We start from the raw sequence: 12,252 nt of genomic DNA on the forward strand, positions 1-12,252 counted from the left end.
ACGAGGGGATTGTGTTGCATGTACAAGGCAGAGCACATATTGGTTTGAATTTGTCTTTATCACTCCAGTAAAGGAAGCCAGGGAAGATTTTTCAGCAGTAAGGGTTGGAGAATGATAAGTGTATCATGAGATTTATCTTTAGAAAAGATCAAGCTTGAGGTTTGAGAATCTCTGCCTTGGCCTGGCCTGGAGGCAGGCTGCACTTCCCCTTGGCACAGATGTCACTCTGAGTAGGCCAATGGCATGGTGGTAGCCATTAATGACCACTGCCTGTCTCTTTACAACAAGGAGAGTGCAGGATTTAGACTCTAGTGGTATGTTGTTGAGACTGTCAAAAAGTCAGGGAGGGCATTTTGTCAAAGGGCTCTGTTCTCACTCAAAAATCTCACTAGCTATGACAAGTAAATTCTGGTATTAGTTCTTCATGGCTCCAGTGGAAGTGGCAATGCTTTTTACAAACACAAGCTAAGCACCAGGACTCCTTAGAAGCTGAAGGCAGGGGAGACTGGGTTCAAGTAGGGCAATCTTAGACAGAGCACTCCAAGTGGTACCTGAGAGTCCCTCCTGCTCTGAGTTTGCATGACTAATGTATTTTGTTTTCTAACTACAGAGTACTTTTGCTCCAGAATGTACCACTCTCAGTAGATCCTGCATAAGAGTCCTACACATCCTATCCCCACCCCATTAATGCTCTGATAGCTCACCTCTTCATCTCCTTGCCTACTCTATTCCAGCCACACTGGTTTCCCTGTTCTTCCCCCAAACACACCAGCATGTTCCTGCCTTAGGGCTTTGCAGTGGTGATTCTCTGTGCCAAAACACTCTTCCCCTAGATATTTAAAGGACTCTCCCTCTCTCACCTCCTTCAAGTCTTTGCTTAAGTGTCTCCTTCCCAATGAGTTCCCGTTGTCTACCCTATTTTACATTGTTACCACGTCCTCAATCCTTCTCTGACACTTCTGTTCTCCCTTATACTGGTCTAATTATTCTTTCTTTTTTTTTTTTTTCTTATTTACTTACTTATTATGTTCAGGTTGATTGCCTTTCTCCCATTCTCTACTCCCAAGCCATTAAACCATAAGCTCCACTAGGAAGGGGTCTTTATCTATTTTGATCACTGATGTATTTAAACAATGTTTTAGGGAAGGCACTCAATGAATATTGTTGAGTTGAATTCCAACATGGTACTTGGCCTCAGTGAGTTACCCATACCCATACCTCATCCTTGTACCCCTGGGCAGCTTGGGAGCCAGAGGTTGAGGCACTGGAACTTGATTCCTCTGATAGCATCTATGAGATGTGGGGGCTAATCCATGGCTCACACTACTGCCTTAAGGATGCAGTATTTAGCCTAGTTAAGAGCAAAGTGTCAGCACTCCTACATCTCAGATGCTCAGCCCTGCACTTCCAGATATAGGTGGTATGTTATAGGTATGGTAGTTGTGTCATATGGTCTTGGTTTGATCAACTCAAAAATAAGAATGATGCCCTCCTCATTGCAGCAGATAAAATAAATGTTATGAGTGAATCCTCAGGACCTGGTAGAGAGACTGGCACAGGGCAGGCATGCAATATGTTGGTTGGTTGATCATGAGGAAAAAGCAAGACAATGTTTGTAAAGGAAGGTATACATAACACACTTGGCATAGAGCCTGGCATGTGGGAATCATGCATTCATTCACAAAATAAATATTTATCACGTGTCTACTAAGTTCTAGGCAAAGTGCAACAACCATGGGGATCATTGAACGAACTACTAAATGTCATGGGCAGTAGGAAGATCTGCATGAGATAAGCTGAGCGGAAGGCAGCCTGAAGAGGGTGGTATCTCTCGTAAGCCAGTCTGCTTCAGTATCCTTACAGAACACTGGGCAGATGAACACCCAGACCCAGGCCTCCCCCTCCCACTGACCTGGACACGTGAAAGAGTGTCAGTCATACAGGTGTCAGTCATACAAGTGATGACAGCTGAGGTTTGGGACTCTCCCGGTGGCACCCTCTCTGATTGACTCTATGTGACTGCATACACAAACCAAGCAAATTTAATGAGCACTATAAGCCTCTGTAGTGCACCCTGGGTGCTGGGGTCAGTGGTTCCTGATATGACTGCTCACTGCTCCCCAAGTGCTTGGGCTTTAAGGGAGGGGGGGGACCAGGAACACTTAGGTACTAAAGTCTGTCTGCTCTTTGTCCCACAGTTCAGGGGTATGTTCTCAATAAGTTATGACTCCCAGGCTTGCGGAAAAATATCAACAATGAAATCAAAATCAAACTACCTCTAAGGGTTGGTGGTAACAAAATCAGTTAGTAATAGCAACAGTAGTAGTAGTAGGAATCATGCCAGCTCACAAATATACAGCACCTATTATGTGCCAGGCACACGCAAAGCTCTTACATTATACTCACAATACTTTGAATTCGATTATTAGCCCAATTTACAGACAAGGAAACTGAGGTTTATGGAGGTTTTGTATTTTGTCCATGATCACACAGCTAGCTAACAAGTGCTCAAGCAAGAGTAACCCTAAGCAGTCCAACTCTAGATGGCATCTGCAAATTCAGTTATGGTTATGTGATAAAGGGTCTTTTCAAGCATCATGGAAGTCCAGCTTTGATGCCTGAGTAGGGCACCCAACCTCTCTGGACCACCAGTTCCTTCTCCTATAAGAGCATCAGCCCTTCCGTTTCATTAGGAGTCGATGAGTCAGTGCATGTAAAACCTTTACACTGATGCCTGGCATGTGGTGAAAACTCAGAAGTATAAGGAATTATTGACATGATCAAATAGCTTAAGCCTAAGAGCTCTAGGCAGAACCCACCCCTTATGAATAGCCAGAGAACATTCTTATACGCCATCTACTTCAAGCTTACAAAGATAAGGGGACCTCACAGTTTCTGCAATACACTTCTGCTTGTCACTCCAAATTCCTTTCTGAACCTGGTGAGGTATGTGTGGACTCAGGTGGACTAGCTAAAACCTGAGCTTTACAGCTTACAAGCTGTGTGTTTTAGGCTGGTCATTCACACTCTGAGTCTCAGTTACGCCCCCCGGGAAACGGAGGTAATCCTGCCACCCACACCACAGGGCTGCCGTGAGGATCAGGGACAAAGTCCCCGAGGATGCTGGATATACATCCTGGAACAGAGCAAACGCTCAATAAAAAGGGAGTGCTTTTATAAGCCAATTAATCATTATCCTTAGAATCGTGTCATTTACAAGGATACATCAATTCATGTGCCCCCCCCCGTTGCCTATAGGGTGTGGGGAAGGATTTCAAACCTAAATCATCAAGGAGCGCATCATTCTCATTTGCTGCCTTTTTTTCCACAACAGCCCTTCAGACCCTGCCTTAGTTCAGGCGGAAGCCTAACTCTGCGTGGCTAGGTTTCCCAAATGTGCCCCATGATACCCAAAACCAAGCCTGTTGTGAATAATGAAGGCTTTGTGCAGTTTCCCAGGAGCAAATTGAAGGGCTACACTCAATCCTTCCTGGAATCCAGGAGTGCATTTTCATGATGCTGAGAAAGAAAAAAAAAAAAAACAGCCTTAAAAAAATTCCTTATTGGGAAAAGTAGAGGGAGATTTGGGGAGCAAGGTATCTAAGAGACAGAAAGAAAAATATAATCCACTATGCCTGACCATAAGGCCTCGGGCAGTCTTGGCTTTACAGCAATGCCAGGCCATTTCAGAAGAGCTGGCCCCAGAGGGTAGCCATCAAGTCTGGAACCCTTGGCAAATACAGAATAAATAAAATCACATTACAAATCAAGATATAATGCTATCATCTATGGTCACAGGATTTTTGGCCACCAAGTACTAGAAATCATTAAAAGAGGGAAAGGGCAAGGCAGGATGTAGCTGTTATGCACCCTCACCACCCCCCATGGTGGGGGCAAGTGTCTCCTTAGCTACTGACTGACCTGAGACCTTTGGATCATGTATGCATCGTAGCTGGACCCGTGGTACTTGGCCGTAATATCTGGGCTGTAGCCAGCATCACAAGTGCATGGTATATTCGAGCTCAGGGGCTGTTTCTTAGGTCTATATACCTGTGGGAGAAAGCTACAATGGTTAGGTGCAGGAGGGGAGGGTGCAGGGTTCACAGGAAAGAGTTGGAGAAAGCAAAGAAGGGGGCTTATCTTGACTTTCTGTGGCCAAGTGGGTAGAAACCAGTGTAAAAGATGCACAGCCCCAAACAAAGAGGTCAGATGTAAGCAGTTCCCAACCCCCAGGACCAGCGCTAGCGAGGCATGCTGCTCTGTGGAATGACCCCAATGTCTGGCAGTGACTGGGACCCTCCCTCTGCAGGAGAGGGCACCCAGGCGTGGCAGTGGTCTCTCTCTCTCAGCAAGGCAGTCCTATGGGAAATGGACTCTGGTTTGGGGCCAAAGGATGACTTTTCCTTCCTGAAGAGGGAAAGAGTTGGCCCAATTGTGAAGGGAAGGGGCTTGTTTCTTTGGGCTTCCTTTCCACTCACCTTGCACTATGTGCTCAGACACCCTAGCAGGCAGAGAACCAGTGCTGGTGGCTGAAATTGAGGTGGACACACTCCTTGTGGTACCACGTGGCATTTAGAGAGTTTCAGAGCCACATGTGGCCTAAGCTAAGATGTGACAGCCACCTTGTGAGACCACAGACCGTTGAGCCATAATATATGCGGAATTGGTTATATAAGGAAGCTAGAATCCAAGGGAATATCTTTAACAATTACTTCCAAAATACCCCAAGTTATATATGGAGAAGAAATAAGGTCTGAAGATTTCAGGAATGATTTTGCAATACGCTACTTCCATCCAAGCCACTTCCAGGAAACTCTCCAAAAAGAAAAGAACTGCTTTCTGTACAAGTTAGGACTTTGCCCCTCCTTCCTTTTCCCTCAGAAGAAATACAGTAGCCTAGAGAGGAGGAAAAAGATGGGATAATTGAATAAATAGGCGATAAAAAGAATGTATAGCTGAATAATGGCCAAGGAGGTCTCCAAGTAGTCTGGCAGTGCTGGGGACTGGGAGATGTCCCTTAGTCAAAAGGTCCTAAAGGAACTAGTTGAAGAACCAAGGTTGGAAGTATGGAGAGAAAGAAATCTAAAGAACTGGATGAGGAGAGTCACTGATGGGGCCCAGAAAGAGAGCAAGACAGAAGGTAACAGGTCCAATGGGAAAGTAGGTGCCCAGAATTTAATTCGTAGTTTCCAAGAAATAGTCAGAAGTCATACAAAGTCCACTGGAAGGAAGAGACCTGAGAGTTATTTCTGGGGAGATGATGTGAATATAAAGGAAAGGGAAATAGCACTGGCTGCAAACCACACAAGCCCAGGCACATGCACATAAACAGAAAAGCAGTAAAAGGATGTTTCAGCAACAACTTGGGCAGTATCATTCCTACCTGGTTTTAACTGCGTGAGCCGGCACGATGGGTATGGGAGAATGAAGAGCAGCTAAACCCATAGAAAGCACCCAAGGCCCCCAAACCAGCCAAACACACCTTTCGTGCAGGAGGCCCCACCTGCTGCTTTAACTGATGCACGAGTCGATCTTTTTCCCGCTTCAGGGCCATAACTTCTTCCTGTGTCTTTTTCTTTTTGGAAGCAGACAATTCCAGCAAGGCAATATTTGCATCTTTTTCACTGATTGCCGCAAGCAGAGCTTCCTGTCTGGTAAAATAAAGATTATTGTGATCATTTTTACAAAGTGTAAAAAAAATTGTCATTTATAGTTGAAATGAACCATGGAGCTTTGTCTTAATGGGAAGGAATTATGGACAAAGTTTAAGACAGACGTTTGTCTCAGAATGGACATAGTAGTTTGGGTCAGAATCCCTGAGACTCATGCACTGCTTCCTTTGAAGGAGCCATCTTTCATTGGTTTCATAAACAAAGCTGCAAATTAGAAAAGGAGGGAATCAGTCTGAGCATTCACTTCTAGGACACTTTAATCCATCCATCCATCCATCCATACATCCATCCATCCACCCATACACCCGTTTGCCAAGTAAAGTTCTCGGTACTCCAAGACAACCCAACAAAACGGGGCAACAACTTAAATATCAATATCATTTTTTTTCATGTAAGATTTCCTTTTGAAGTCATGCAGAGATATTTAGTAGAGGAGTCCTTTCTATTTTCAACGTAATTAATGATGCTTTCCTGCTATTCTATTTAAAACCATTCCTTCCTCAGTCTTCCTTATTTAGTAATTTTATCACTAACCACTGACTAGTCCAAGCCCCAAACTTAGAAGTCATCCTTAATTCCTTCCCTCTCTTTTTTTCCCAGAGACACCCCATCAACAACTTCAATAGGTTTTACTCCAAAAGACATTCCTTATCTACACATTTTTAAAAGATTTTTATTTATTTTTGAGAGAGAGAGAGAGAGCAAGCATGAACAGGGGGAAAAGCAGAGGGAGAAGCAGACTCCCTGATGAAGCAGGGAGCCCAGTGCGGGGCTCAATCCCACAGCCCTGGGATCATGACCTGAGCCAAAAGGCAGACACTTAGCTGAGTCATCCAAGCACGTGAAAAGACATTCTTTATCTAAACTGATCTACGGCTACCAGACTTGTCCCAACCACCAGCATCTACTCCTGCAACCCACTGGTCTCCCTAGAACAGACGAGATCGGGCGCGTTCAGGGTGGTATGGCCGTAGACTGGTCTCCCTAGAACAAAATCCAAAATAATCTTTAAAAACATTATAAATTTTGGGGTGCCTGGGTGGCTCAGTCAGTTGGGTAGCTAACTCTTAATTCTGGCTCAGGTCATCATTTCAGTGTTGTGATATTGAGCCCCAGGGAGTGCTCCATGCTGGGTGTGGAGCCTGCTTGAGATCCTCTCCCTCTGCCTCTCTTCACCCTCTTAAAAAAAAAAAAAATTACAATGCTTTGACTCATTATCTCTGATTTTTTTTTTAAGGTTTTATTTATTTATTTGACAGAGAGACAGTGAGAGAGGAGACACAAGCAGGGGGAGTGGGAGAGGGAGAAGGAGGCTCCCCGCCGAGCAGGGAGCCCGATATGGGGCTCAGTCCCAGCACTCTGGGATCATGACCTGAGCTGAAGGCAAACATTTAACCACTGAGCCACCCAGGCACCCCCTTAATCTCTGATTATAGCTGACTCAAAATAATATTAGAGTTGCCTCCTCCCATTTTACAGTTCTTTTTTTCTTGCAACATCTGTTGCAAATTTCAACATGGAATTTTGGGAGACTATTTCTAACTAGACATTGGTTCTCCTAGTACCTTTCATTTAGTCCTTCTCAACACTGAGGAAGTCTTGTCCCAATCTGCGTCACTTCTGCCATATTCTAGATACCTTATAAGACCTCACAACCCTGCGAAGGCCTCTGTACTGGATATTTTCTTTACATAGAAGACCCAGGACTAAAAATTGGTCATGATCCTGTTTTGTCTTTTTTTAATCCCCAGACCAGGCCCACTCAAGACTAGGCCCCCTCCAGATGTCTGAACAAGATGGTCATTATTTGGATCTCAGATTTTCCCCCTTTTCCCTGCAGGGATTTGTATGGACTTTTCTGGGCCCTGCTAAAGGCAGGCAGTAGGAGCTTCTGTTGGAGGCTCAGTCAGACATATGAGCAGCAGAAATGTCAGGGAATATGTCCACTTTCCAGAAGAAAACCAGTGCAGGCTGGACTATCAACAGCGGCATTCAAATCCAGCTTCACACAGCCTGTCTCCTTCTGGATAACATCTTGAGACAATAGACATGCTTACCATTCACAGCTCATGCATATTTGTACATAAAACTAGACTGAAGAGGCTGCACAGTCTTCAAATCAGGGAGAGCCCATTCGCTACCTGCTCCAACTTAACTACCACACACGTAGGGTGACTGTAATATTTTACCCTACTCTGCGCCAAATTAAAATGTCTGTGTGAAGCTTTTTTAATGGAAACAACCTAAGAAATTATTAGGAGGAAATTGGGGATTGATCGTGAATTATGCTGTATCTCATATTTCACTCTTCCTTTTAAAAAGATTTTATTCATTTGAGAGAGAGAGCAAGCATGCATGTACCAGCAAGAGTGGGGGGAGGGACAGAGAGAGAGGGAGAAGCAGACTCCCCACTACCTGCAGAGCTCAGTGTGGGGCATGAGGCTTGATCCCAATCCCAGGACTCTGAGATCATGACCTGAGCCAAAGCCAGACATTTAACTGACTGAGCCACCCAGGTGCCCTCCATATTTCAGTCTTTACAGCTAAATGCAGCATTTAAAATGTTGAGGATAAAAGGGGTGTCTGGGTGGCTCAGATGATTAGGCGTCTGCCTTTGGCTCAGGTGATGATCCCAGAGTCCTGGAATTAAGCCCTGCATTGGGCTCCCTGTTTGCTGGGGAGTCTGCTTCTCCCTCTCTCTCCCCCCTGCCCTCCCCCCGGCTTGTGCTATCTCGCTCTCTCTGTCAAATAAATAAATAAAATCTTCAAAACAGAAAAGAAAAGAAAAGAAAAGAAAAAAGATCTGTGAAAACGTTTATTTGTTGAGAGACAATTCTCCACGTGTCTCATATTTCAGCAGGTTTTACAAGCAAAGGCACTATCTTCTTTTCTCACAATCTTTCCAGAATGTTTGTATAGTGAATAACCTTGGAAGACAGAAGTAGTTTCTCCCTTAGGATCAAAGGGTAGACATGCTTACTGCCCTCATATAATAGCATCTCCTTCTAGAGCAAAGGGCAGGCACATTACTGCCATTATAAAAGATTCAGGTTCTGAATCTTTTCAGTGTTCTTCTCTTGTAATGTAACCCACTGTAAGCCCAGCTATTCATCTGAGCTGCCTGCCTTGCCTCCATGGGACTTGAGGAAAGGAGAACTGACATAAATACGCTGACGCTGCTCTCCGCACCTTAAGCAATGAAGTCCTTTGTTTCTGACCTCAAAGTCTCTGGTCATCTACCTGCATCCATGAAACTGAGGCAGGCTAACCATTAGCATGCCACTAAGGGGAAAATCTCAGAATCCTCACAGTTCTAGATGGGTAGGTATATATATTCAATAAGATCCCCCAAACATAAAACTATATTCGTAGAAAAAAAATTGGAAGGAAAGACATCAAAATGTTAATAGTCATTCTCTCATGGTGGTGAAATTGATAGGCTGGTTTTTGCTTTTTTTCTGCCTGTATCTTTCTGCATTCTTCTTCTTTCTCACAAAATACCATGAGAGTAAAATTAACAAACTGTAAATGAAACTTCACAGTCATTAAATAAACTATAGGTGCACGCTTCAAATACTTGGCATATACGAAAATCTGTTCATTTTCTCATCAACATTTTTATTATGTTCTCTCTGTCCCTCTCACTCTTTATATGCAGGTAAGTGCACACACACACAGAGTTTCACGTATACATATCTGGTATAATCTACATCATCTCCCATGTGAACAGTTGTAATCATTGCCTAAGTAGGTTCCCTTTGCCCACTTTTATGTCCCTATGTTCTATGGTCCTTTACAATCCACTTTCCTCTCCCAGGTCAAAGTTCAGAATTACACAGCTTTAATAACTGTTAAAAGTCATTATCAGCTGGGGCACCGGGTGGCTCAGTGGGTTAGGGCTCTACCTTCGGCTCAAGTCATGGTCTCAGGGTCCTGGAATCAAGCCCTACATCAGGTTCTCTGCTCAGCAGGGAGCCTGCTTCCCCCTCTCTCTCTGCCTGCCTCTCTGCCTACTTATGATCTCTCTCTGTCAAATAAATAAATAAAACCTTTAGAAAAAAAAAGTCTTTATCAACCTAAAGAAGGACACTTCTAAATTCCTTTTACCCTATAATTCTATAATTTAAGCTTTTCATGACTTAACACTTATTTATCCTCTTGTAATATCATTAAAAGTCCCAACAAATTAATTTCTAATTTTCAATTTTCTATTGATTAGAAAACTGCTGATCATAAAACACACATCAATTCCTAATTCTCTACAGATATTATTACTAAATATAGTCCCAAATCCTATTATGCTTAATTATTATATCTCAAGATACATTTAAAATCATTTTTTAAAAAGTACACTTAAAACCACTACTCGTCAACATTAAATTGATGCAAAACATCCCATTTTGTTCCTTGTACCATGTTCCTTATTTTTTTAAATTTTGTTCTGTTTGCTTCTGGTTAACAAATATGTTTTATAAATGCTGGTACTATACAATCATAGAAATCTGAACAAAATAAGTGTAACAAGGAATACATACATATATATATATATATAATATACCCTCCTTTAAATATTGACCATAAACTAATGATAATTTATCTTAACTTGATTGAAATCTACATTCAATAATTTTAGTCTACTTAAGTCAAAGAGTAATTGGTAGAAAATAAAAGTATATAAAACAAAAAATATGAACATTTCACATTTCATACTACGATATCTCGGAAGATGTTCTGAATATGTTAAGGTTGTATCTGGCCACTTACTTAAACAAGGATGCCAGGCAAAGAAAACTCTTAATTGTAGGCTGATAGAACCATTGCATTTGTGGTTTTTTAAACAATAAGCTTTATAAAATGAGTTTTAGATAATTCTTCATCAAGCTGATATATTTCAATTAATAATTTAAATCACTGTGAGCTAATTTTGCAAAGTTATGGGTTTTCCTTATCCCTGCTTCAGAAGTCAGGGGCTTTTTGAGGATAAGAGATACTGAACATAATATTTTTTAAAAGATTAATTTCATTTGCCAGACTTATATCAGATTCTATACTTTTTGCAATTCCCATAAGGCAATTTGCTAATATGTCTACTTAAAGCACCGAAGGACAAATACTTTACTGAAAATTAACAGAGGCCTGTTTTGAGAAAATGGCAAACATTGTAATAAATTAGGAAGCTTAAATGTTATCACTTCTTTTTTCCAATAGGGAATTTAGATTCAGTCTTTAAAAGTCTGGGAAAACGGAAATATTTGCATTTCTAATGCCCTTTTACATCTACATGTTTTTACATGTTATAATTTTTTTTTAATGTGTACCTGTGAAAAGACATTTGGATATAAATTGGAAATGCAAAGAAAAATTCTCATTATTTTCCCTATCAAGTGACTCATCTAGATTCAAGGACAGATTTACATTGCTTCAGAAATTGTTACGGTCCCAACAACCTGAAGAAAGTTTCTGTAAGTCTGAAATCACCTTCAGCAGTTAATCTGTCCTTTCTGTTCACAGAAAATACGAAAAGACTGTATTTCCTCATCTTTAGATAGTTAGTGGGGTTAAGTATATGCCAAAGGCTTGCAGAATTATCTTTAGAACACTGTGATGCTTTAGTATACAATTACTAAGGTAATCTGTCTATGCCCCAAAATGTAGCTTAAAATATGAAAAGGAAGCCCAAATAAGCTAGAAAGGAAGATAAGATAATGCACAGAGAAATAAATCTATAAGAGTCTGCTGAATGCCAAGCTAAGAAAGTGGACCATAGACAGCATTTTATCAAAGTGCAGCCTAAACAAACGTCAAGGGGAATAATTTCTTTAACAAATATGGGCAACAATGAAGTAAAAAGAGGGGGGACTTCTGTGCCCTCACGCACATTTAGTCAGGGTTAACAATGGATAAAAATATGTGCAAGAACACATTTAATAACCCTATGCTGTCATTCAGTTTGTAGGAGGTAGTCAAGATACAGCTAATAAAACACCAAAAAAAATGGTTTGCGCCACCCTGAAAAGAAAAAAAAAACCCTCAATGGAATAAAACAAAAGAAGACTGAAGGGCGTCTCCCACCAAGATAAATGCCTTCTTTTGAGTGTTGCCTGTGGCTAACCTTCACAAAGAGAGCTCCAGAATCCTCTGATGGTAATACATCACTACATCACTTATCACAGTCAATTTAAAAGGGAGCTTTATAAACATTTCTATTTCACTCCCTGTTGCTGTCGCTCTATTAATGATGACTTGAGCTCTGAGAGAGGATCCAAAATTAATTTTAGAAATTGTAAATGAGGCAGACCAATTAGGAACTATTATAAATTGGTTGGCGGGTTGGGGCGGGGAGGGGGGTAGTATTAACACATTTTTTTTTCTTGCAGGCTCTTGTTTTAGTGAGCTGACCCATCTTTAGGAACACACTCAATTACAAAAGCAGATGCTTAAAAAATGCATTCCATTAAGAAATGTTTGGATAATCGCATGCAAGGGAGAACCTACATTATGTACGGTGCTCAGCCCACAGTCATGTTCTAATCATACTGTGGGAAAAAAAAAAATTCCGCTCAATCAACTTTTCCCAGTT

General features: G+C 41.8%; 1 protein-coding gene across 12 annotated transcripts in view; it reads right to left on the minus strand.

The window, feature by feature from the left end:
• Positions 1–12,252, minus strand: part of ERC2 (ELKS/RAB6-interacting/CAST family member 2) — a 901,328-nt gene that overhangs the window by 210,322 nt on the left and 678,754 nt on the right. For all 12 annotated transcript variants that reach the window (XR_004280876.1, XR_004280875.1, XR_004280877.1 and 9 more), the window contains one exon: positions 5,504–5,651. Coding sequence is in view for 9 of the 12 variants with exons in the window: in XM_032322753.1 (XP_032178644.1) it covers positions 5,504–5,651 (148 nt within the window). In the remaining 3 variants the exon portion in view is untranslated. The remainder of the gene's footprint in view (positions 1–5,503; positions 5,652–12,252) is intronic.

This window comes from Mustela erminea, chromosome 1, assembly GCF_009829155.1.
Source record: "Mustela erminea isolate mMusErm1 chromosome 1, mMusErm1.Pri, whole genome shotgun sequence".
NCBI classification, from domain to species: domain Eukaryota; kingdom Metazoa; phylum Chordata; class Mammalia; order Carnivora; family Mustelidae; genus Mustela; species Mustela erminea.